The 25443-nt window shown below is 36.1% G+C and overlaps 2 protein-coding genes across 8 annotated transcripts in view; both read right to left on the bottom strand.

The window, feature by feature from the left end:
- n6amt1 (N-6 adenine-specific DNA methyltransferase 1) overlaps positions 1 to 25443 on the bottom strand; it is a 56885-nt gene that overhangs the window by 11436 nt on the left and 20006 nt on the right. For 2 of the 7 annotated variants that reach the window (XM_067402723.1, XM_067402728.1), the window contains exons 2-3: positions 21255 to 21356; positions 18321 to 18466 (exon numbers count right to left, since the gene is read on the bottom strand). The gene's annotated coding sequence lies outside the window, so the exon portion shown is untranslated. Of the gene's footprint in view, positions 1 to 18320; positions 18467 to 21254; positions 21357 to 21663; positions 21850 to 22750; positions 23077 to 25443 lie in introns of those variants that run through there. The other 5 variants (XM_067402729.1, XM_067402731.1, XM_067402724.1 and 2 more) reach the window with 4 other exon arrangements.
- Positions 1447 to 23747, bottom strand: LOC137031568 (NADH-ubiquinone oxidoreductase chain 5-like). Its single transcript, XM_067402600.1, has 5 exons — positions 23595 to 23747; positions 22840 to 23076; positions 15483 to 17089; positions 3102 to 3231; positions 1447 to 2824 (listed from the first exon to the last, which is right to left on the bottom strand). The coding sequence occupies exons 1-3, from the start codon at positions 23745 to 23747 to the stop codon at positions 15893 to 15895; spliced, it is 1587 nt and encodes a 528-aa protein (XP_067258701.1). The 3' UTR covers positions 1447 to 2824; positions 3102 to 3231; positions 15483 to 15892.

Genomic DNA, 25443 nt, shown 5'->3' on the forward strand with positions numbered 1-25443 from the left:
TGTTGTTATGCGGGTACTCTGTGTGGTTGCTAGGGTGTTGCTATGCTATTGCTCTGGTACTCTGGGAGATTGCTAGGGTGTTGCTATGTTGTTTCTGGGGTATTAAGGGTGATTGCTAAGGTGTTGCTATGTGGGTACTTGGGTGGTTGCTATGCTGTTGCTATGCAGGTACTCTGTGTGGTTGCTAGGGTGTTGTTATGTGGTTTTTAGGGTATTATGGGTGGTTGCTAGGGTGTTGCTATGCAGGTTCTTGGGTGGTTGCTATGCTGTTGCTATGCAGGTATTCTGTGTGGTTGCTAGGGTGTTGCTATGTGGTTTCTAGGGTATTCTGGGTGGTTGCTAGGGTTTTGCTATGCGTGTACTCTGTGTGGTTATTTTGGTATGCGGGTACTTGGGGTGGTTGCTAGGGTGTTGCTATGCTGTTGTTATGGTACTCTGGGAGGTTTCTAGGGTGTTGCTATGTGGTTTATAGGTTATTATGGGTGGTTGCTAGGGTACTGCTATGCAGTTTCTAGGGTATTCTGTGTGGTTGCTAGGGTGTTGTTAGGCAGGTACTTGGGGTGGTTGCTAGGGTGTTGCAATGCTGTTGCTATGTGGTTCATAGGTTATTATGGGTGGTTGCTAGAGTGTTGCTATGCAGGTACTCTGTGTGGTTGCTAGGGTGTTGCTATGCTGTTGCACTCTGGGTGGTTGCTACTGTATTTTAGTAGTTGTTACGGTACTCGGGGTGGCTTCATAAACAATAAATGAATAATGTTTTTATCCTAATGTTTTGAGAACATTTATAAGGACCAGATGACTTTGAACGAACATTCTATTAACGTTACTGGATGAACGTTTGTTCACAACTTTGAGAGAACCTTATGAAAGCATTCCCTGTTATTTGGTATTGTCATGTATCTAATAAAGCATCAGAAACAGCCCAGTGCAGGAGGTCTGGAAGGGTTTAAGTGATGGTGTAGAGGTCAGGATTACACGGGTCAAGCGCGGGATCTCTGACATCGGCGAGGTCAGTCAATGGAAACGAGAGGAAATCTAGCGGGATTGAGAAAATCTCCGCCTGCAGCACTGAAACTTTACTGCTACAGCCATTGAGACTCACACAAGCCCAGCTAAAGCACGCTTTACAGCCGATCAGGAGCAGCCAATGGGCTCGTTTGAGAGCGAGACATCAGATCAGTGTGTGTGAGAGTGTGGGAACGGACCATACAAGGTGCTTTCCAAAGTTTCCTACAGATTCATTCATGTTCCCAAGAGTGCTTTCGCTTTTAGATGCATGAAACTCACTCTGTTCAGATGGTGAATAGTGTCCACATTTGCATTAAAGTAAACACTGAAATGAAAGAATACCTAAATACATAATGAATGTCTTTCACATAGTAGTAACATAGTTTTTTAAATTTTCTATTGATTTTATTTATTTTTAGTGATGTCACTAAAACAACATTCCCAAAAGTGCATTTTATTTAGATGCATGAAATTGACCCTTCTCAAAGACTAGAACTGTTGCTATGTCCGACAAAAAGCCATGCCGCTCTCACACCACACATCATGTTCTCATGCAGTGAAAAATACATCTGACAATGCGCCGAGAGACAAGACAGAGCAGGTTACTGCTGCTGGATGATAAAACCACTCTGAGGACCATAAACATCACTCACAGTTAAACTCACTCTAGCTTTACCTTCAATATTTGTGTCCTTTTGAACTCATTAATGTCTTGTTTTTGGGAGTGCGGATGTTCTACCTTGTCTTATCAACAGCGACGGCTGTCAGGAAAGCAGGTTGGACGGACTGTCCTCTTCCTCAGACAGCATGTTCTCTTTCACAGATCTAACAAATCTTTTCTTTAAAATACCATGCAGATGATGTCTGGAGAACAGGATCTCATATCAGACATCCACACACAGTAGTATTAAACAAAATTCAACTTCAAATTCATGCACATCCTGAGAAAATCTTCTTTATTTCATTAGTCAAAGATTTATCTGGAGAACAAACACTGATCAGTACCTGATGACTGACTTAACAATTGTTACTAATTAGTTTTAAAGATGCATGAAAGCAATGTTCATTGTTTTTTTATGCTCTTCATGGAGGTTTATTATTCAAGGCTGTAAAACAGGAACACTCATATCCAGCGCTCAAAGGCAAAGTGGAAACTGGAACAAATTGAGACCAATTATTTCTTTTACATTGACTTTGTCATGATGAGACCTGGAAAGCAGCATGCTGTTGGACATTTTTGTTGCAACTAAAAGTTACTAAACATTTACATAAACTAAACATTAACATAAATTGAAACTCATAACAACTTCTTTGCCGAACACTTTTTCTGTCACTGATACTCAAACGCAAACAGATCAATGTTTTGAAAGCAATCAGCCTATGAATACGAGTATTTTAACATCAAAAAAGAGCGCAATCTTCTGTAATGTTCAGGGGATCTTGAAGGAAATCTTTCATAGATAGCACATGTAACTGTGCTCCGAAACAGCATGTGATCCCAGGACTTCAGTAACATGATAAAGCCCTGATTTATCCTCCAAAAGAGAGAATATGCACCTATAAAGCCTCTCGGTAATGAACTCCACATCACAGATCTAATGTTAGACTTCAGTCAGACGGCTTTCCGCTTCCATTGATGAGAAGGTCACGTTTCTAATTCGTTTCAACAAGCCTGTGTTTACCAAGGAAGCCGGTGGGAATCACTCTGTGATTAGTGGCAGGCCGCTTGGTTCGCTTATGACCAGACCAAGATTTAATAAACTTTTAAAAGTTTAGTCTTCCGCGTTGCACACCACAGGAGGCACTTTCATTTTCACTGCAAATAAGAAATAAAACAGTACATTTAGTGCTTAAAACAAATCAAGGTTATTATAGTTAACTAAAAGCATAAAAAAATGTTAACTGAAATAAAATATGTAACCCCCACCCAAAACTACATTTATGATTTATTGTTACATTAAATATTTTTACTGAAAGACAAGAATAAGAAACTGATTTTTTTTTTTTAATCAGATGAGTTCTAGAATAAATATGACTCCAGAGGACGGCGATTCTTCAGCGCTCAGTGTTGTGGTTTGTGGTCCTGTTCTCACCCAGGTCCAGTGGCGCCCTCAGGGAGAACATGTGTGAGCCAAATGTGCCTCCAGTGAATGCGGAGCAGGATGCCGAAGCAACACGTGGCTGCCGCCACACTGTGTCTCAGAGACGTCTCATAAAAGAGACCTGAGGAGACAAAACAGAGACTGTGGACTAGTATTCATCAGACAGAATGATTCCAGTCGCATAAGACCTGAATTATAGCATTATAGTTTCACATGTGTCTCCTCAAGAGTCTCAGATCTCAACAATTTCTCAAATTGTGCTTTGCAATCAAACAAAAAATTCAAACATTTCTCTAAAATATGGTTCTTTAGACATAGTAACAGAACTATTTAGAACCATATCATGCTGAAGAACTGGCACAAATCTTTCACTAAATCACTATAAATTCTGGTCTACCTCAAGGTTCGGTTCTGGGCCCTCTTCTTTTCACTATTTGATGGCTAGGCAACAATTAGTTGCATTCCAGAAGCACAAATCTTTCACTAAATCGCTATAAATTCTGGTGTACCTCAAGGTTCTGTTCTGGACCCTCTTCTTTTCACTATTTGATGGGTAGGCAACAATTAGTTGAATTCCAGAAACACAAATTTTTCACTAAATCGCTATAAATTCTGGTGTACCTCAAGGTTCGGTTCTGGGCCCTCTTTATTTCACTATTCGATGGCTAGGCAACAATTAGTTGTATTCCAGAAGCACAAATCTTTCACTAAATCTCTATAAATTCTGGTGTACCTCAAGGTTCTGTTCTGGGTCCTCTTCTTTTCACTATTTAATGGCTAGGCAACAATTAGTTGTATTCCAGAAGCACAAATCTTCCACTAAATCTCTATAAATTCTGGTGTACCTCAATGTTCAGTTCTGGGCCCTCTTTATTTCACTATTCGATGGCTAGGCAACAATTAGTTGTATTCCAGAAGCACAAATCTTTCACTAAATCGCTATAAATTCTGGTGTACCTCAAGGTTCAGTTCTGGGCCCTCTTTATTTCACTATTCGATGGCTAGGCAACAATTAGTTGTATTCCAGAAGCACAAATCTTTCACTAAATCTCTATAAATTCTGGTGTACCTCAAGGTTCAGTTCTGGGCCCTCTTTATTTCACTATTCGATGGCTAGGCAACAATTAGTTGTATTCCAGAAGCACAAATCTTTCACTAAATCGCTATAAATTCTGGTGTACCTCAAGGTTCTGTTCTGGGCCGTCTTCTTTTCACTATTCGATGGCTAGGCAACAATTAGTTGTATTCCAGAAGCACAAATCTTTCACTAAATCGCTATAAATTCTGGTGTACCTCAAGGTTTGGTTCTGGGCCCTCTTTTTTTCACTATTCGATGGCTAGGAAACAATTAGTTGCATTCCAGAAGCACAAATCTTCCACTAAATCGCTATAAATTCTGGTGTACCTCAAGGTTCGGTTCTGGGTCCTCTTCTTTTCACTATTCGATGGCTAGGCAACAATTAGTTGTATTCCAGAAGCACAAATCTTCCACTAAATCTCTATAAATTCTGGTGTACCTCAAGGTTCAGTTCTGGGCCCTCTTCTTTTCACTATTCGATGGCTAGGCAACAATTAGTTGTATTCCAGAAGCACAAATCTTCCACTAAATCTCTATAAATTCTGGTGTACCTCAAGGTTCAGTTCTGGGCCCTCTTCTTTTCACTATTCGATGGCTAGGCAACAATTAGTTGTATTCCAGAAGCACAAATCTTCCACTAAATCGCTATAAATTCTGGTGTACCTCAAGGTTCGGTTCTGGGTCCTCTTTTCACTATTCGATGGCTAGGCAACTAATAGTTGCATTCCAGAAGCACAAATCTTTCACTAAATCACTATAAATTCTGGTCTACCTCAAGGTTCGGTTCTGGACCCTCTTCTTTTCACTATTTGATGGGTAGGCAACAATTAGTTGTATTCCAGAAGCTCAAATCTTTCACTAAATCGCTATAAATTCTGGTGTACCTCAAGGTTCGGTTCTGGGCCCTCTTTATTTCACTATTTGATGGCTAGGCAACAATTAGTTGTATTCCAGAAGCACAAATCTTTCACTAAATCGCTATAAATTCTGGTGTACCTCAAGGTTCGGTTCTGGGCCCTCTTTATTTCACTATTCGATGGCTAGGCAACAATTAGTTGTATTCCAGAAGCACAAATCTTCCACTAAATCACTATAAATTCTGGTGTACCTCAAGGTTCGGTTCTGGGTCCTCTTTTCACTATTTGATGGCTAGGCAACAATTAGTTGTATTCCAGAAGCACAAATCTTTCACTAAATCGCTATAAATTCTGGTGTACCTCAAGGTTCGGATCTGGGTCCTCTTTTCACTATTCGATGCGTAGGCAACAATTAGTTGTATTCCAGAAGCACAAATCTTTCACTAAATCGCTATAAATTCTGGTGTACCTCAAGGTTTGGTTCTGGGTTCTCTTTTCACTATTTGATGGCTAGGCAACAATTAGTTGTATTCCAGAAGCACAAATCTTCCACTAAATCACTATAAATTCTGATGTACCTCAAGGTTCGGTTCTGGGTCCTCTTTTCACTATTTGATGGCTAGGCAACAATTAGTTGTATTCCAGAAGCACAAATCTTTCACTAAATCGCTATAAATTCTGGTGTACCTCAAGGTTCGGTTCTGGGCCCTCTTCTTTTCACTATTTGATGGCTAGGCAACAATTAGTTGTATTCCAGAAGCACAAATCTTTCACTAAAACGCTATAAATTCTGGTGTACCTCAAGGTTCGGTTCTGGGCCCTCTTCTTTTCACTATTTGATGGCTAGGCAACAATTAGTTGTATTCCAGAAGCACAAATCTTTCACTAAATCGCTATAAATTCTGGTGTACCTCAAGGTTCGGTTCTGGGCCCTCTTCTTTTCACTATTTGATGGCTATGCAACAATTAGTTGTATTTCAGAAGCACAAATCTTTCACTAAATCGCTATAAATTCTGGTGTACCTCAAGGTTCTGTTCTGGGCCCTCTTCTTTTCACTATTTGATGGCTAGGGAACAATTAGTTGTATTCCAGAAGCACAAATCTTTCACTAAATCACTATAAATTCTGGTGTACCTCAAGGTTCGGTGCTGGGCCTTCTTCTTTTCACTATTTGATGGCTAGGAAACAATTAGTTGTACTCCAGAAGCACAAATCTTCCACTAAATCACTATAAATTCTGGTGTACCTCAACGTTCGGTTCTGGGTTCTCTTCTTTTCACTCTCTACCACTTGGACAAATAATCAGACACTATGGATTCAATTTCCACTGTTATGCTGATGACATAAAGATTTATTTTTGCACTCATCCCACCTCAGTGTTTCCTCCTTCTGTGATAACAACTTGCATACAGGAACTCAAGCTTTGAATGAAAGCAAATCACCCTAAATTCAACTCAGATGAAATGGAGGTTGGTTCTAAATCTTCAGCGTCCAACTAATAGATTTGGAGGGTGATTTGACAATGCCCTCTACAACAGTTCTTCTCGATTTCACTCTTTCATTTAATGCTCACATTGGTAAAGACAGTTTTTTTTCCACCTATGTAATATCTCTCATATTCGATCCTCTCTTACACACACTGTCACATCTCACTTTGATTACTCTAACTCACTTCTTTCATCACTTTGAAAACCCCTTTATTTTTAAGAGTGTACAAAAAGTGATTTAAATTTTTTTGGTTGTTGTTCATGTTGTTCAAAAGTTTAAGTCCCCTCAGATATTACAGAGCAACATCTGAGCAATAGCACTTTCCTCTGCATAATACTGAATCAGACCTGAAATTCAACACAAAATAAAGCTGGTCGAATTGAAGCGACGTCACATTCACAGTGACTCACATCCAAACTTTCCGATGAACGTCCTGCACCTTCTCACTCTTTTGTTCTGCTGTCATAGAGGGTATTGAATTTAAGGTCCACGCAAGTGCAAGCATGAGCTCATGAGAGTTTCCAAAATAAGACACTTGACGGCCATTACTCCTCTGGTTAGATTGGAAGGAGCTTCAAAGATAAATAATTATTCACGAAAAACTAATATTTCATGCTCATCTACTCGTGGTGCACCGGTGGGAGATCGGCTGCAGCTCGGACATTTAATACATAAACCTCATCACTTCATTTCTCTTGTTGTTTTCTCTGTTCTGGTCAATTGCACTTGCTGACAGACCTCAGTTACCAGCAGAAAACGCAATGAGTGTTTATCTGGAAGGGTGGAGAGAAAATAAACGCATTAAACTACAGATGGGTTTGTCTTCAGTGAATGATATATTGTGTTTTTGTGCTAACGCTTGACTGTATGATGACTGTCAGAATTGGCTGCCTGGAGATAAAAAAACGATAACAAATTCATGGTTTTTGTTAGATTATTATTAAGAAATAAAGTGTTTTTAGAGGTTAGAAAGGTTATGTTTGAATATACACTACGTTCTTCCAATCAATTTATAGATGAAATTCCAAACAGATGCTTGGCAGCAAACTTTAAGGTTTTTCTGGCACCTTGGGAAAGAGCTAAATTTTAAATTAAAATAACCAAAAAGTGCCAAATATTGACTAAAAGATTGCTAAACTTCTACAGATTTCCATCAGGATCAGTGGATCAAGAAAAACTGATTCGACACAAGATTCATAACGCTCCGAATCTTCCTGAAGCAGTGTTTTTAAATCGGCCATCACTATATAAGTTCTTATTTTGTTTTTTTTGCCACACCAAAAATATTCTCGTGGCTTTATAATATTAATATTGAGCCACTGTACTCACTGTAAATATGTTTTTAGTACATTAATGGATCTTGAGCCATCGGATTTCAACAAAAATATCTTAATTTGTGTTCTGAAGATGAACGAAGCTTGTACGGGTGTGGAACGGCACGAGGGTGAGTAATTAATGACAGCGTTTTCATTTTTGGGTGAACTAACCCTTTAAGAACATTTTGATGAAAATATTTCTTAATGGTCTCTGAACATCCAGTTCTTTTAAATGTTTTAAATAAGTTTTTTCTTGGTTATGCAAACGTTTAAGGAACATTCCTTTTTTACCATTCTTCAAACATTATGGGAACGTTACTTTTGAATGTTTTCTGAGCATTCTGAAACAATTTATAACATTTAAAAAAAGTTTCAGAAAAACATTCCTTGAATGATGTATAAATAATGTTTTTGTGCAAACGTTTTGAGAACGTTATTAAAGACCAGATAACTTTGAATGAACATTCTATTAACCTCACCAGTAAAACATTTGTTTATTACTTTGAGAGAACGTTCATTGACTTTCAAAAAACAATGCAAAACAAAAAACTTAGTCTGATCATTCTCAAATATTGCATGTTGAGAACTCGAGTAGTTCAAATGACCAACATCCATAATACTCGCTGCAGGTACATGTTCAGCTCCTAACACGCGAGCACCTGAAACGAGGCTGTAAAGACAGAAATAATGAGGAGGTTCATGACATTTTGAGATTCTGCTTTCCTGTTTAAACCGCTGCTGGTTCAGAGCCAACTGGGTCATTTCTGTCAGAGCTGCTGCACACGACTGTACGCCGCCATGTGTTTATGTTTATATGCATGTTCAGGTTAGAGAGTTCAACGCTCAGGTTCAGGAACTGTAAACCCCATTCATGTACTCTACAGATTTTTAGCAAGAATCAGCCATGAGCTCTGAGGTTATACAGTGATCGTATTTTATTCTGTATAAGATACAAGGCGATTTATATACAAACACTTGAGCATGCATGTGTGTGCACTGCATGACATTTCTCTCTTTATATATACAGCGTATCAGTGCGCGTCCCAGATGTGCAGAAGTGTGCACCATCTGGACAAGCAGGACCGCTGCGCGCAGCCAATCCAGGTAAACAAAAGGACCTCACATCCCACGCCGAGCTTCTGTTTTCACTCGATTCACAAACGTCTGCCTCAAGCCCGGTGGCGATTCCAGCCCCTCCGGGAGACGCACTTATGCTATCTGTGTTTTGCTTTGGTTTTAAGACTTTTGGCCTCTTTTATGGCTCGAGTTCCTCCCGCTGAGAACCAAAAAGCCGGGAATGACATCTTTGATGTTACATTTAAAGTTTATATACAGATGTAACAGCGAGCATGAGACTCGTATGAATATGTGATTTCTCGTGGTGTGTAATGGGTCAGCTATCAGTATGTGAGTAAAGAGTGTGCAGAAGCTGCATAAACAGTGGAATATTTTCCCTTCAAATCAAATGAATGCTGGCACTGTTGTGTTTTCAGTTTTATCTTCTCCAGAGGAATATTTCATAAGCACGTCTGTGGGGTCAAATATTTCCCTAGTGCGATAATTGTGCCAAGATTCCCGATGGAAAATAAGCTGGTATACGGACTGGCAAACTGAGAGTATCATAATAAAGCAATAAAACTGAGAGTCATCAGTAAACATGTGCTGAGGGTGTTGATGTTTTTCACTCTAAAAAATGAATAGTACTTTGTCAAATCTGATTAAAGTCATATACTGTATAAAAAGCTATTTATTTTAAATGCTGATCACATGATATGCAGTTTAATACAGTTAATAAACACAAACTTCAGACAGATGTACCTCTAACTATATTCCAAAGAACATTAATTTGGTGAAATCGTTTGTTTAGAAAGATGAAGGACAGAAACATATACACAAGTATGCATCATGTTCCTTATTTGCAAGTTCCTTTGGATAAAATCAAAGCAAAACAAACTGTTTCATATAGGGAGGTTAGCAAAATGCTAGCAATGTTAAAACACGCTAGCAATGTGCTAAATCTTGTTAGCAACAGGCTAACAACATGTTAAATCTTGCTAACAAATGTGCTAAATCATGCTAACAGTATACTAAATCATGTTAGCAATGGGCTAAATCATGTTAGTAACATGTTAAATAATGGTAACAAACATGCTATCAATGTTAAAAATGCTAGCAATGTGTTAAATCATGCTAGCACCAATGCTAACAACATGTTAAATCATGCTAGCAGAATGCTAAAAAATGCTAGCAATGTGCTAAATCATGTTAACAATGGCTAAATCATGTTAGCAACATAATAAACCATACTAACAAAACATGCTAAATAATGTTAGCAACATGTTATCATTGTGTTAAATCATGCTAGCAACATCTTAAATAATGGTAGCAATGTGCTAAATCATGTTAGCAAAATGTGAAATCATGCTAGCAATGTGCTAAATAATGTTAGCAAAGTTATAAAACATTCTAGCAACATGCTAACAACATGTTAAATAATGTTAACAAACATGCTATCAATGTTAAAAAATGGTAGCAATGTGTTAAACCATGCTAGCAAAATGTTAACATGTTAAATCATGGTAGCAAAATGTTAAAAAATGTTAGCAATGTGTTAAATCATGCTAGCAAAATGTTAACATGTTAAATCATGGTAGCAAAATGTTAAAAAATGGTAGCAATGTGTTAAACCATGCTAGCAAAATGTTAACATGTTAAATCATGGTAGCAAAATGTTAAAAAATGTTAGCAATGTGTTAAATCATGCTAGCACCAATGCTAACAACATGTTAAATCATGCTAGCAAAATGCTTAAAAGTGCTAGCAATGTGCTAAATCGTGTTAACCATGGCTAAATCATGTTAGCAACATAATAAATCATGCTAACAAAACATGCTGAATAATGTTAGCAACATGTTAGCATTGTGTTAAATCATGCTAGCAACATCTTAAATAATGCTAGCAATGTGCTAAATCATGTTAGCAAAATGTGAAATCATGCTAGCAATGTGCTAAATAATGTTAGCAAAGTTCTAAAACATTCTAGCGAAAAGCTAACAACGTGTTAAATAATGTAAGCAACATTCTACCACAGGCTGAAACATTACTAATGTGTTAAATCATGCTAACAATGTGTTAAATAATACTTGCAACATGCGAGCAACATGGTAAATCATGTTACCAACATGTGCTAAATCATGCTAGCAAAAGGTTGCAACGCGTTAAATCATGCTAGCAATGTGTTAAATCATGTTAGCAACAGGTTACCACTGGCTGAAACATTACTAATGTATTACATCATGTTAACAAACATATTACCAATGTGCTTAATCATGCTAGCAATGTGTTAATCAAACTAGCAACATGTTAAATCATGCTAACAACGTGTTAATCATGCTATCAATGTGCTAAATCATGTTAGCAACAGGCTAAATAATGTTAGCAACATTATAAGAATGTTAAAACATTCTAACAATGTGTTAAATCATGCTATCAACATGTTAAATAATGCTAGCAAAATGTTAACAACATGCTAAATCATGTTAACAAAATGCTAAATCATGTTAACAAAGTGTTAAAACATTCTAGCAACATGTTACCACTGGCTGAAACATTACTAATGTATTACATCATGTTAGCAAAATGTTACCAATATGCTTAATCATGCTAGCAATGTGTTAATCAAACTAGCAACATGTTAAATTATCCTAACAACATGTTAATCATGCTAACAATGTGCTCAATCATGTTAGCAAAATGCTAGCAATGTGCGAATCAAGCTATCAATGTGCTAATTCATGCTAGCAACATGTTAAACCAATGCTAGCAAAATGTAAATCGTGCTAATAACTTACTAAATCATGATATCAACATTTTAACAACATGCTAGCAAAGTGCTAATTAAGTTAGCGATGTGTTAAATCATGCTAGCAAACATGCTAAATCTATCTATCTATCTAATATTTTTATATATGTTAGCTGGGACCGGTCACAAATATTATTAAATATAAAGTAATATAGTCCAATAGCACTAAACATGGGATTTTACATGAACATGAAGCACATCCCTTCAGATATCAACCGTCCAAACACTGTGAAGTTCGTCCAAATGAATAATGAGATGAAGGAGTTTTTGAGCAGACGTTGTTTTGACACAAACTCTCCATTCGGCTCATTCAGTTCCTGGCAGCGTGAGCGTTCAGCCGATCGCTAATCCTGATGTTGTGCACAAATGTGCCTTTTCCACAGATTCATTTCTCTGGAGCATCTGAGATTTACTTTAGCACTCAGATTGAGTGATTTCGAGGAATTGGCTCCATCAGGCCGTGGCTGTGGCCTCCTACAAGCCTGCGGTGATGCTGATGTTAAGACTGACCATAAACACATCGTCACGGCGCTGGAAACCACTGCGCTCAGTTAACTCTATTAGGGCTGGGAATCAAGAACCGGCTCTTCTTAAAAAAAGCTTAAAGTGCCCCTATTATGCTATTTTAAAGGTTCCTAATGTTGTTTTAGAGTCTCCTACAACAGATTCACATTCATTCAAGATCAAAAACACTTTAATTATCCCATAATATCCACTGCAGCATCAGCTCTTTTCTCTCAGTGTCTGAAACGCTTCGTTCAAAGATTCGGTCTCTCTAAGCCCCGCCTTTCTGAGAGCCGCTCTGCTGTGACTGGTCAGAAACCAAACACTCATTATCATATCTGAATCACAGCTCTTGATTCACAGTGATACAGTAACTATGGCGTCGGTTTTACCGTATCAATCGAATTAAAGTGAATTTGCTTTGGCAGCAGAAAACAGCGTCTTCTCGACACAAACAACACAAACCAAACTCTTCCAGTCTCAGATACAACTACAGTGATTGAGGGCGGGGCAAAGAGACGCTGTTCACTGCCAGCCAATGCGATGGCTTCATGCAAATTAGGCACAAACCTACGCAGGTTTGAGCAGGAAGTGAAACTCTCTTAGGAAACAAAAACTCCATTTACAGCTTTACTACTCACTGAAAAAGCATAACAGGAGCACAAAAGTCTGGATGACCATCTTGTTTTCAATCTGTTTGGGGCTCGTTCATCTTTCAGCCCGTCTTATCCCGTCCTCAAGCGTCTGTTATTACGATAAGCATTCTTGCACCGGAATGGTCTCGCTCCAAATTAAGAGTCTCTGGGCCTATCGACACCAGCTGAGAGAGATTTGTGGTTACATGCGAGACGAGCCATAAACCTTGATGTTCCTGCTTCTCGGATGAGATTTACTGTTTCAAATTCAATCAGGGGCCCGGCGGCACAGCACAGTGTTACTGAAACCCGACTCGGGACATCTCGTTGGAGTGACGTCAGGAAACACGATGTGTCGGTACATTAACGGAGTGTTCGGGAAACCAAACCATAACAACTGGATTGCAAGACTTGGCAAAGCTGAGCCACTACGTCTACTGAAATAAACAGGAAAGCCTGGGATCACAAATCTATATTTGTGGACACACTTGATTCAGAAAGAGTCATGTTTAGTCAGAAAGGAGCCTGAAAGTAAACAGAAGAGCACAAGGAATAGTTCATGTACTCACTCTTCTTCAAACCTGAGTTCAGCAGAATTTCCGAGCTTCTGCTGCTGATTTATACTGTCAGAAAAGATCTATTCAAATATTCTGAAATCATATATTTGAAATGTGGATTCACAGTCAGTTATGCATGAGGATATAGAGAAGAACTTATTCTAGACTATAGTTTGTTTTAAAACCACAAATAGTAATAATAATAATAATAATAATAATAATGATAATAATAATTATTATTATTAAATATACAAATTAAACAAAGCAGAAATATATGTCTATAGTAGTTATACAGTTGTTCTATAAAATATTAAATATTTTATATTTAATAATAATAATAATTATTATTATTATTTTTATTATTATTGTAATTATTAAAATATTTCTAGTTTATTAAATTATAAAAATGAAGCAATAGACTGTAAAAATATTAATAATAATAATTATTATTCAATTATAAAATTTAAATAAACCAATAAAGACATATTTCTATTGTAGTAATATATATATATATATATATATATATATATATATATATATATATATATATATATATATATATATATATATATATATATATATATATATATATATATTTATATATTTATATATAAATTTATATATATATATATAATGTTTTCTATTTTATTGAATTATAAAAACATTAATAAATAATAATAATAATAATAATAATAATAATAATAATAATAAATAATAATAATTGTTATTATTATTAAATACCCAATTTGTTTTACAGTCTATTGGTTTATTAATGTTTTTATAATTTAATTAAATAGAAATAGTTTATTATTATTATTATTATTATTATTAATAAATATATATAATGCTAATTGAGTATTTATTTCATAATAATATTAAAATATTTATATTTAATTAAATTATAAAAACATTAATAAACCAATAGACTGTAAAACAAATTTGGTATTTAATAATAATAACAATTATTATTATTATTATTATTATTATTATTATTATTATGTTTTATTAAATTATAAAAACATTAATAAACATATAGATATAGAAATAATGTATAGAAATAATACATAATACATAAATAATACATAAGAAATAATATATGGAAATAATTGTTTCTATACTATTTTTAGTAATTATTAATTTATTATTATTAATATAAATTACTATGTCACTTAGCAGTAAAATTACAATACAAATATTAATATTTTTTTGCTCTCAAGCGTTGGGCTTTTATTTTGGCAGAAAACCACAAAGAGACCTTAGACTTGTGAAAAAGCGTTCTGTGGCACCTTTAAAGCTTCTCTTCTGTTGAGAACAGATTTATAAACAATTCTCATTACAAGTTTGGGAAGATGGTTGGCGTATGTTGCATTTTCAAATGCATGTTATAATCGTTGACCAGATTAGTTTTGATCAGACCGACAATTACCTCATTTACTCCCTCTGCAGCCGTTCTCAAACCTCACTTGCAGTCTCGATTTCAAATGGCATGGCTTGTTGGAGATGCAGAGCGATCGGTGTATGACATCAAAATACAGCGAGAGCGATTCAAAAGCATATGCTCTACTGCGCTGGTGCATCTTGAACAAGCCTAAAACCTGCACAGCACATCTAAGGGCGCCATTTTTGGATTGAACACAAGCCTGTAGGTGATTTGATGGCTTCGACTACTATTAAGATGGTTTTATGGTGCTTTTGAGTTTGACAGTAAAAATCGACACCCGCTTTCACTGGAAAAGAGCAGCTCAAATAATCTGTCTAACATCGCCTTTTTGTGTTTCACCAAAGATAGAAAATCAACAACATTATGGTGAATAAATGACATCAGAATGTTAATTCCTGGGTGAACTATATGACTTTAAATCGAGTCTTGACAGTGGCACACTGTATACAGAGCTAATGGCTTCTTGCTTCAATTGTTTGTACACATTCTGACATGATATAAATAGATTTGAGCACAGGCGGTTCACGTCGACTGCACCGAGACTTCACATCGCAGTAATTCAGAGCACATGCACTCTGTAACTCAACTCCTTTCACATTCACAAAACATAATTAAGCATAATAAAACTCTGACCTAGTTTTGGGAGCACATGGGCTTCTGGAGAAGGCTTTTCCAGACAGGGCTTCTTTGAGGATTAAACTGGGCCACAGCAGCGAGACTTGCCGGACGCTCCCGTGAACCCGTCCGAGAGGGTCGACACCTCACCGACATCACAAACACACTGGCTTCACATCACAAATCCCCCCAAGAATCACATGGCAGCTGGTTTGTGCAACTGTCACGGTTTATTTTCATTCTGAACACACCGATGGGGCCCAGAAATGCCTGCGGCCCTGAAAAAGCTGGAAGTTTCCTTTGGCAAACGCCGGTAACTGATTAACTGCAGAAAACGTTCGAAGAGAGAAACAAAACAACAAAAATATCTAGCCACTAAAATATACACATGCATGCTCAAAAGTTATGCAAATGTTTTTTCAGCAATATTAAGCCATTTTAGTGTGGAAAATTTTCTTTAAAAAATGTGAAACAAACAAACAAACAAACCAAGAAACAAACAAACAGCCAATGGGGGTATGCAAAAATGACTTTGTAAGACATTTTGAAAACAAACAAACAAACAAACAAATAGCCAGTGGGGATATACAAAAATGACTTGGTAAGAAATTCTGAAAACAAACAAACAAACAAACAAACAAACAGTCAAAGGGTATGCAAAAATGACTTGTTAAGAAATTTTGAAAACAAACAAACAAACAAACAAATGGCCAATGGGGGTATGCAAAAATGACTCGGTAAGAAATTCTGAAAACAAACAAACAAACAAACAAACAAATAGCCAGTGGGGATATGCAAAAATTACTTTGTAAGAAATTTTGAAAACAAACAAACAAACAAACAAACAAACAAACAAACGAACAGTCAAAGGGTATGCAAAAATGACTTGTTAAGCAATTTTGAAAACAAACAAACAAATAGCCAGTGGGGATATGCAAAAATGACTCGGTAAGAAATTCTGAAAACAAACAAACAAACAAACAGTCAAAGGGTATGCAAAAATGACTTTGTAAGAAATTTTGAAAACAAACAAACAAACAAACAAATAGCCAGTGGGGATATGCAAAAATGACTTGGTAAGAACTTCTGAAAACAAACAAACAAACAAACAAACAAACAAACAAACAAATAGCCAGTGGGGATATGCAAAAATGACTTGATAAGAAATTTTGAAAACAAACAAACAAACAAACAAATGGCCAATGGGGGTATGCAAAAATGACTCGGTAAGAAATTCTGAAAACAAACAAACAAACAAACAAACAAATAGCCAGTGGGGATATGCAAAAATGACTTTGTAAGAAATTTTGAAAACAAACAAACAAACAAACAAACAAACAAACAAACAAACAAACAAACGAACAGTCAAAGGGTATGCAAAAATGACTTGTTAAGCAATTTTGAAAACAAACAAACAAATAGCCAGTGGGGATATGCAAAAATGACTCGGTAAGAAATTCTGAAAACAAACAAACAAACAAACAGTCAAAGGGTATGCAAAAATGACTTTGTAAGAAATTTTGAAAACAAACAAACAAACAAACAAATAGCCAGTGGGGATATGCAAAAATGACTTGATAAGAAATTTTGAAAACAAACAAACAAATAAACAAACAAACACACAGCTATATGGGTATGTTAAAATTTACTTGGTAAGACATTTTGAAAGCAAGCAAGCAAACAAACAAACAAGCAAACAAACAAACAAACAAACAGACAAACATACATACAGACAAACAAACAAACAAACAAACAGCCATTGGGGTTTGAAAAAATAACTTAAGAAATTTTGAAAACAAACAAACAAACAAACAAACAAACAAACAAATAGCCAATGGGGGTATGCAAAAATGACTTTGTAAGAAATTTTGAAAACAAACAAACAAACAAACAAACAGCCAAAGGGTATGCAAAAATGACTTTGTAAGAAATTTTGAAAACAAACAAACAAACAAACAAACAGCCATTGGGGTTTGAAAAAATAACTTAAGAAATTTCGAAAACAAACAAACAAACAAACAAACAAACAAACAAACAAATAGCCAGTGGGGATATGCAAAAATGACTCGGTAAGAAATTCTGAAAACAAACAAACAAACAAACAAACAAACAAATAGCCAGTGGGGATATGCAAAAATGACTTGATAAGAAATTTTGAAAACAAACAAACAAATAAACAAACACACAGCTATATGGGTATGTTAAAATTTACTTGGTAAGACATTTTGAAAGCAAGCAAGCAAGCAAACAAACAAACAAACAAACAAACAGACAAACAAACATACATACAGACAAACAAACAAACAAACAAACAAACAAACAAACAGCCATTGGGGTTTGAAAAAATAACTTAAGAAATTTTGAAAACAAACAAACAAACAAACAAACAAATAGCCAGTGGGGATATGCAAAAATGACTCGGTAAGAAATTCTGAAAACAAACAAACAAACAAACAAACAAACAAACAAACAAACAAACAAACAAACAAACAAACAAACAAACAAACAAACAAACAAACAGCCAATGGTGGTATGCAAAATGGGGGTATTGTTTCAACAGTATATAAAAAAGTATTATGGCATTTGCTTTTAAATGATTAGCAATAGGACGGCAAACTCTATACACTATCGGCTTTATATCGCCCATCGGCCACCATGCTCTCAAACATACTGGCATCAGCCATCAAAAACACAGTATCGGTCAACCACTAAATATCACCACAATATTTTGTAAAATACATTCTCTTGAAGGAAATGTGCATTTTCTGCATGTTGTGACCCTAAAAAGGTGGAAGTTCCCTTTGGCAAACAGCGGTAACTGTGAATAACAGACGCCTGAAGAGAGTCGTGTCTTACACTTTGTTTTTCCACTCCTTCATCAAATAACAGGCCAGGGTAGCTTGACGTGGGACGCTGCTGAAAGTCTCACTTCCGAGAAGCGCCGGGCTGCGGTTTGGACATGTTCAGCTCCTCTGCCGTCCAGAGCAGGAATCACAGCGTACCTGTGGGATACGGCACAGGGCAGACAACACTGTCATTAAAACACGATTGAAACACTTCTGATAAATGACTGAGCAGTGTTTACTGATGTGATGGGATCGTAATGATGCTCCATTAAAATAATCTGGTACCAATTATCCTAATAAAAACAACGGCCTCTAACATTGCTAAAAATGTCCCTTTAAAACTAACAAAACATGAATAAATATAGCCAAAAAAAAAAGACAAATGGTCCATTAAAATGACTTGAAACTACCATAAATATCTAGCCATAATATTATAAATAACAACCATAAAATATGAAGAGACCTTGAAAATAGACAGAAATGCTTAAAAGTTACACAAATGTATGTTGTTTTTTAAAAGTTTAAGAAAATGTTGTTTGAAAAAACTGACAAAAAAATATAGCAAATAAATAAATAGATAAGTAATATCTAGTTATTAAAATATTAAGAGATCTTAAAAATAGACAGAAATGCACAAGGTAAGCAAATACTTAATTTTAGAGCCATTTTAGTGTGGCTTTAAGAAAAATTTGTTTGAAAAAATCTCTAAATAAATAAATAAACTCAAATACTAAGATTTACAGAAATGCTGAAAAATTAAGCAAATTTATTATTCTATCAGCAATATTAAGACATTTTAATGTAGCTTTAATAAACTTTTGTTCAAAAAATGTCCAAAACTCACAATATAATATACATTTTAATACATTCTCTGAAAATAAGTCTCGATGAAAATGTGAACATATGGTTGTTTTCAATGTAAATCAAGATAATCTGATAATCAGGGTATTTTTACATTGCTCATCAGACGGCAGGTCAGTCCTGTAGACCTCATGATGTTGTACACACACATACACACACACAATTGGCTGTCCACCACTGAAGTTCAGCAGCGAATATTAATGTCTTCTGATTGGTCGTTCAGTAAGACCATGTTGCCCAAACACAGACTCTGACCTCTCCGAGCGATTCGCCTGTAATATGTCTGATATTTGACACATGGCTCAGTTGAACATTCCACGGAATATTTAGTGTTAGTATTTATATAATTGCTCCACCTTTATATTTTGTCCACTGGTCACATGAAATGAATGAGCCTGCAGTTGAAACACTGTCCTCTTAACCCCTCACACTAAGTATTAAAGGTCATGTGTGTTGTTTATTATGCATGAAAATATTTTCTCCTAAGGTTAATACGCAGTCAACTAGAAGTAAAGGTTGAAATGTGTTTGAAAACTGTTCAGGGCAGCTCAACAGCAATATTGCCTCAACTTCATGTTTTCTTTCTGTCTGACCAATGGAAACAGCCCTGATTATTTATGCAAATCTATTTGCAAATTCACAAGATTAAATGCTGGAGCGTGCAAAATATTGACTGTACGTTTCACATATTGACTATTTCACTCTAATCACACACAAATAAGTCTCTCCTGCACATATTTATCGTTTTCTTGTATTTTCATGGTGATAAATAAAGAAACAAACAATACACATGGTGTTTAATAGTGTGGCATTTTACTATTACAAACTGTTTTAGCGTTAACTAATAAACCTCAGAATGTCTTGTAGTAACTCTGACCACAAGACGCTTTATAACAGATGACTATAAAATAAACGTTAGTGCTGCTTTGACAGGTTTTAGGCTTATTTGCAGATGCCAAAAGTATATGATTCTGCTTTGTCATACATAATCAGTGCTGGTTTGTAACTGATAACATGTAATCTGGATTACGTAATCAGATTACAAAAATGTAGTACTTGTAATTAGATTATATTACATTTTAAAAATCAGGTTACAGTTGCTTTTTTATGGATTGCATGATTAAATATTATTCACACAAAGGCAGTAATATATATATATATATATATTACTATATATATATTTAAATGTCAATAGTCCCATTCAAAGTGATAAATGAGTTATGTCAAAAGTAATCTAAAAGTAGTCAGAATACATTACCTAAAATGTGGAGTAATCTAGATTACATTACTAATAGTATTACAGATTTTTCTACTTCAAAGTTTATATTTCTATTTTTTAAATATAGTATATATTTATGTCAAAAGTAATCTAAAAGTAATCTAAAAGTAGTCCGAATATTTTACCTAAAATGAGTAATATAGATTACGTTAATAATAGTATTTCTGATTTCAAAATGTATATATGCGTCAATCTTAGAAACGCCTTTTGGGCATTCAAGCGCAGCTCCTATCTCTTTGAATGGGGAAACATCAAATTCTTCAAAGCTGTTTGACAAGCTTTTGATTAAATTTCATGTTTGAAATCACCAATGAAATCTGACAACAATTGTCTCATAAATTTAGTTTCTAAACGCTTGAATCATGGCAAAAAAAATTGCATTTTTCAGGCTGGATCAAGCTAATGCGCATGTGCAGTCCTAAGCGCGCATCTGACTGTTTCTATAGGAACCGGAGCTTCTAATGGCGACTTAACCAATCAGTGATTGGCTCTTATTTAGAAGGCGGGGCTTATTCTGCCATATTGCGCGTTGCACTTTCTCCCATTCAGAACAATACGAGTGACGCGTCTTGTGTTATTCTATAGTCTTTGCTATAATTTGCAAGTAATCTTCCCAGCACTGTATGTAAATAATAGGAACAGATACATAAAGCTTAAAAAAAAAAAAACTACAAAACTATTTAATTTACAAATAATTATATAAAGGTACACTTTTTGCAAGAAATACTATTTCAGATATTTCTAATTCAACATTTCACATTTAATTCAATGTGTTACTTCCCATGCAGGTGTTGCACAACTCACTGCCATATTGCTAGGGTGCTCTCATTGGTTGCCAGGGTGTTGCTAGGTAGTTGCTATGGTGTTCTCCACCCGCAAGTTTCAAGAAATGTGACGAGGAATCATCTGTATATCACAAAACAACAACATTTTAGTATATTTGTATTTTCACGTTGCATTCATGACGTGTCAGCAACTGATAAATGATCCATTTACTCCCACTGTCAAAACTACACCAGCGGACTGTGTTTGATTCATTCTTAAAATAAAACAAGAAGGACACACAAATAAGAGTTTATATAAGTGTTTTGACTGGTTTCCAAAAGGGCGCGACTGACTGTTCTGTTTTTCGTCTTTATATGAAACAGCAACTTTATCACTCACATTTTTCTGATTGCTCTAACAGGAAACTGAACTGTTGTTGTAAACAAACCTCCACATAAACTGTGTCATTTTTTTGTCCGATTCCAACCTCAGAGAGACAGAGAGAGGGCTATTTCTGTCTGGCATTACCATCAGTCTAACCCTTTTGTTTTGTATTAGAGCAGTTTTCCTCCGTCAGCATCACGGGCTGCAGTATTTGCACCAGCGCATGGCAAAAGCTCTTTGTTTTGATGCCCTTCAGGAAATAAAAAGCAGACAAAGTGTTCATGGTTATCCCCTGGGTTATAATGCAGTAGCTGTAAACAACTCCGTCTGATTTAAACAGAATAAGTAAATGAGGCCAGAAAGACCGTTGAACTGAATCACCATATGCTGCTTTACACATCAGACATGGTTCATTCGTACCTTCTGTGACATTGAGAGCTGTGCAGATACAATCAAATACGTCCATGCATTGAAACTTTAGATACTTGTATGATTATGTGATTTTAACTATCTGATATTTGTTTGTTGTAAGCATGAAGTGCCTCATTATGCTGTTTTAAAGGTTCCTAATGTTGTTTTAGAGTCTCCTACAACAGATTCACATTCATTCAAGGTCAAAAACACTTTAATTGTGTCATAATATCCACTGCAGCATCAGCTCTCAGCGTCTGAAACGGTTCGTTCAAAGATTCAGTCTCTCTAAGCCCCGCCTTTCTGATATCTGCTCTGCTCTGATTGGTCGGAAACCAAACACTCATTATTATATCTGAATCTCAGTTCTTGATATGAACAGTAAAGATGGCGTCGGCTTTCACCGTATCAATCTCATCAAAGTGAATTTGAAAACAGCATCTTTCGACATGAACCAAACTCTTCCAGTCTCAGATACAACTACAGAGATTGAGGGCAGGGCAAAGAGACGCTGTTCACTGACAGCCAATGGGATTGCATTATGCAAATTAGTTACAAACCTACAGAGGTTCAGTGAGACTGAAATTACTGACGACTCGTTTCAGTTCAGAATCACTTTTTTCTTTTAGGAGACAGAAACTCAATTTATCTTTGAAACTTTTACATTTTTCTTGATTTAAGAATGTTTAGATATTTGGATACTGGAAAACAAGAGGGAACATCTTTTGCAGTGCACACACACACAGCGTATCCTTCCATCCGGCCTGATTTTCCTAGACTTCCCCGAGGCTTGTGGAACATCTCAGGTGGATCCGTGTCAGATATTCACCCGCGCAGATGAAAGCCAGGCACCGGTCAGTGGGCCGTTAAACCACAGGAAGGAAAAGCCTGTGGCTCCAGCTCCAGAATAACCCTCATTCACATCCCTGTTCCTCAACTCTCCCTGACCGACCAGTGAACAGGAGCAGCATGACGTGGAGTGACTGAACGGGAAACTGTCCAGTCCGATGCAAAAAGCAGGACACAGTAAAGTGAATGGGGATGAGATTCGCAGTGGTAATAAAGGCTGTAAAAGAAGGGAAAGGACACATTTATTAACCCTATAAAGCCTGCTGTGTCATATTCGATATGTGATTTCCTAAAGCCACTAAATCAGATTTAACACTGAAGCAGCTTTACTTGATTATTTATGCATCATTTTTTAGAAAAATCACGAGTTTTAAATATGATCATGAAGGTTTATTTATCACGTTGAATTATATGCTAATAAAACTAAGCATTTAAATATCATCTTACTAAGACATATTATTGTCAGATATAGACTGACTGCTATTCGTCGTTGATTTACATTACAAGCATCCGAATTTCATCTTACTTTTTGGCATTTAATATCATCATCTGCACCAAATTGCATATTTTTGCTCAGTTTGGGCCTGTGAGCTCAATATTCTCACCATATCAGACTATATGAGCAAAAGCCTGATGTATAAAATATGATACAAAACATATGCAAACTTTTTTTTGTCTAAATTTTTTGAATTATTGTTTCCTATGTCAGGCATTACAGGGTTAACAGAGTCTCACAGCTGCTCCTCTCATCCGTAGGAAGAGGCAAACACTCATCCATCCACCCTGAGCATCATTCATTTGGGAAAAGGGCAGTGAGGAAACGCTCTGTGGATCCAATCCAAACTCCACTGAGCTGCATTTTAAACCATCAAACAGGTTGTTCCACATTTTAAGCTTGGCAACATACTAACACCAATTTAACTGTAAGTTGAATCTCCTTTTCGCTCACTGTGAAAAATGGTATTCTTGCAGCTGCTGCCTGTGTAAATCGTTCCAGATCAGTCCTGTATGAGGTTCTAGGCGTGATGTTGCTGTAGGAAATGGTAGATCGCATGGTTTTCCAGTCATCAGCCTGTTTACCAGTTCAATATCACTCACTTCACCATTCCTCACGCTCACCGCTTAAATATGCAACGATTAAACATTCACCTCTGCAATGTTTTTAACCTATTCCCTGTTGTTTATTCCAACATCAGGTCGTTGGGTCACGGAAAAAGTGGCTTATGGAGGTGACGGCTGTTTTTCGGAACTGTTCGAAATTCACGTCTTTATTTGTTTGAATATTTTCTTCTGATTGCTCAACCACAATCGGTAATGAGATGAGCAAGAAGCAATGCCGTTTGGTGTCATGGTGACAGGCCTCTTTCAGCCCTCTGATTTAGGTGTCACAGTCCTCCCGAACACCTCAAATAAAATAGATAAAAAAGATAGCAAAGTTTGTAGACAAACCTTAATGTTGGCTAACCAGAATCTTTGGAGTAGTTTAACAGCTTTAAGTTTGAAGTTTTCATTTGGAAATAGTTTTAATTTATTACTTTTAAAAGCTAGAATTTTTGACAGAAAACTGCATAGCAACACCCTAGCAACCACCCAGAATGCCCTAGCAACCGCATAACATCATGGCAACCACCCAAAATACCCTAGCAAATGCTAACATCCTAGCAACCACGCAGAACACCTTAGCAACAGCATAGCAACACCCTAGCAACCACCGAGAATGCCCTAGCAACCGCATAACATCATGGCAACCATCCAAAATACCCTAGCAAATGCATAACATCCTAGCAACCATGCAGAAAACCTTAGCAACAGCATAGCAACACCCTAGCAACCACCCAGAATACCCTAGCAACCCCATAGAAACACCCTAACAACTACCCAGAATGCCCTAGCAACCGCATAACATCATGGCAACCACCCAAAATACCCTAGCAAATGCATAACATCCTAGCAATCACGCAGAACACCTTAGCAACAGCATAGCAACACCCTAGCAACCACCCATAATACCCTAGCAACCCCATAGAAACACCCTAACAACCACCCAGAATGCCCTAGCTACCACATAACATCATGGCAACCACCCAAAATATCCTAGCAAATGCATAACATCCTAGCAACCACGCAGAACACCTTAGCAACACCCTAGCAACCATCCAGAATACCAGTCTGTTTTTCTGATGACATTCAAAGCCTTTAAAACTTCAATCTATTTCAAACAGAAAACATTCTCTTTTTAAAATTTTTAAACTACTTCATACATTCTGGTCAGGCTTTCGCAAGCCAACATCAAAATTTGTCCTGACAAACGTTTTTTTTTTTTAAGTAAAGTCAATGTAATTTATATTTAGATCAATAATATTATTTAATCTTTTGTATTTAGAGGGAATGTCATGGTAACAAGTAATATTTATGCAATAATCATCTATTTGTTTCCAAAATTTAAACAGTACAATACAATACGATTAATTAACCCAATTAATTATTTTTCTATTTTTTTAATAATATTTTAATTTAAATTAACGACAAGTGTGACTATGTTTTTGGACTATTTTTTCGAGAATTTAAGGTCACTGCATGCATT

The sequence above is a fragment of the Chanodichthys erythropterus genome, chromosome 12 (genome assembly GCF_024489055.1).
Source record: "Chanodichthys erythropterus isolate Z2021 chromosome 12, ASM2448905v1, whole genome shotgun sequence".
In the NCBI taxonomy this organism is placed as follows: domain Eukaryota; kingdom Metazoa; phylum Chordata; class Actinopteri; order Cypriniformes; family Xenocyprididae; genus Chanodichthys; species Chanodichthys erythropterus.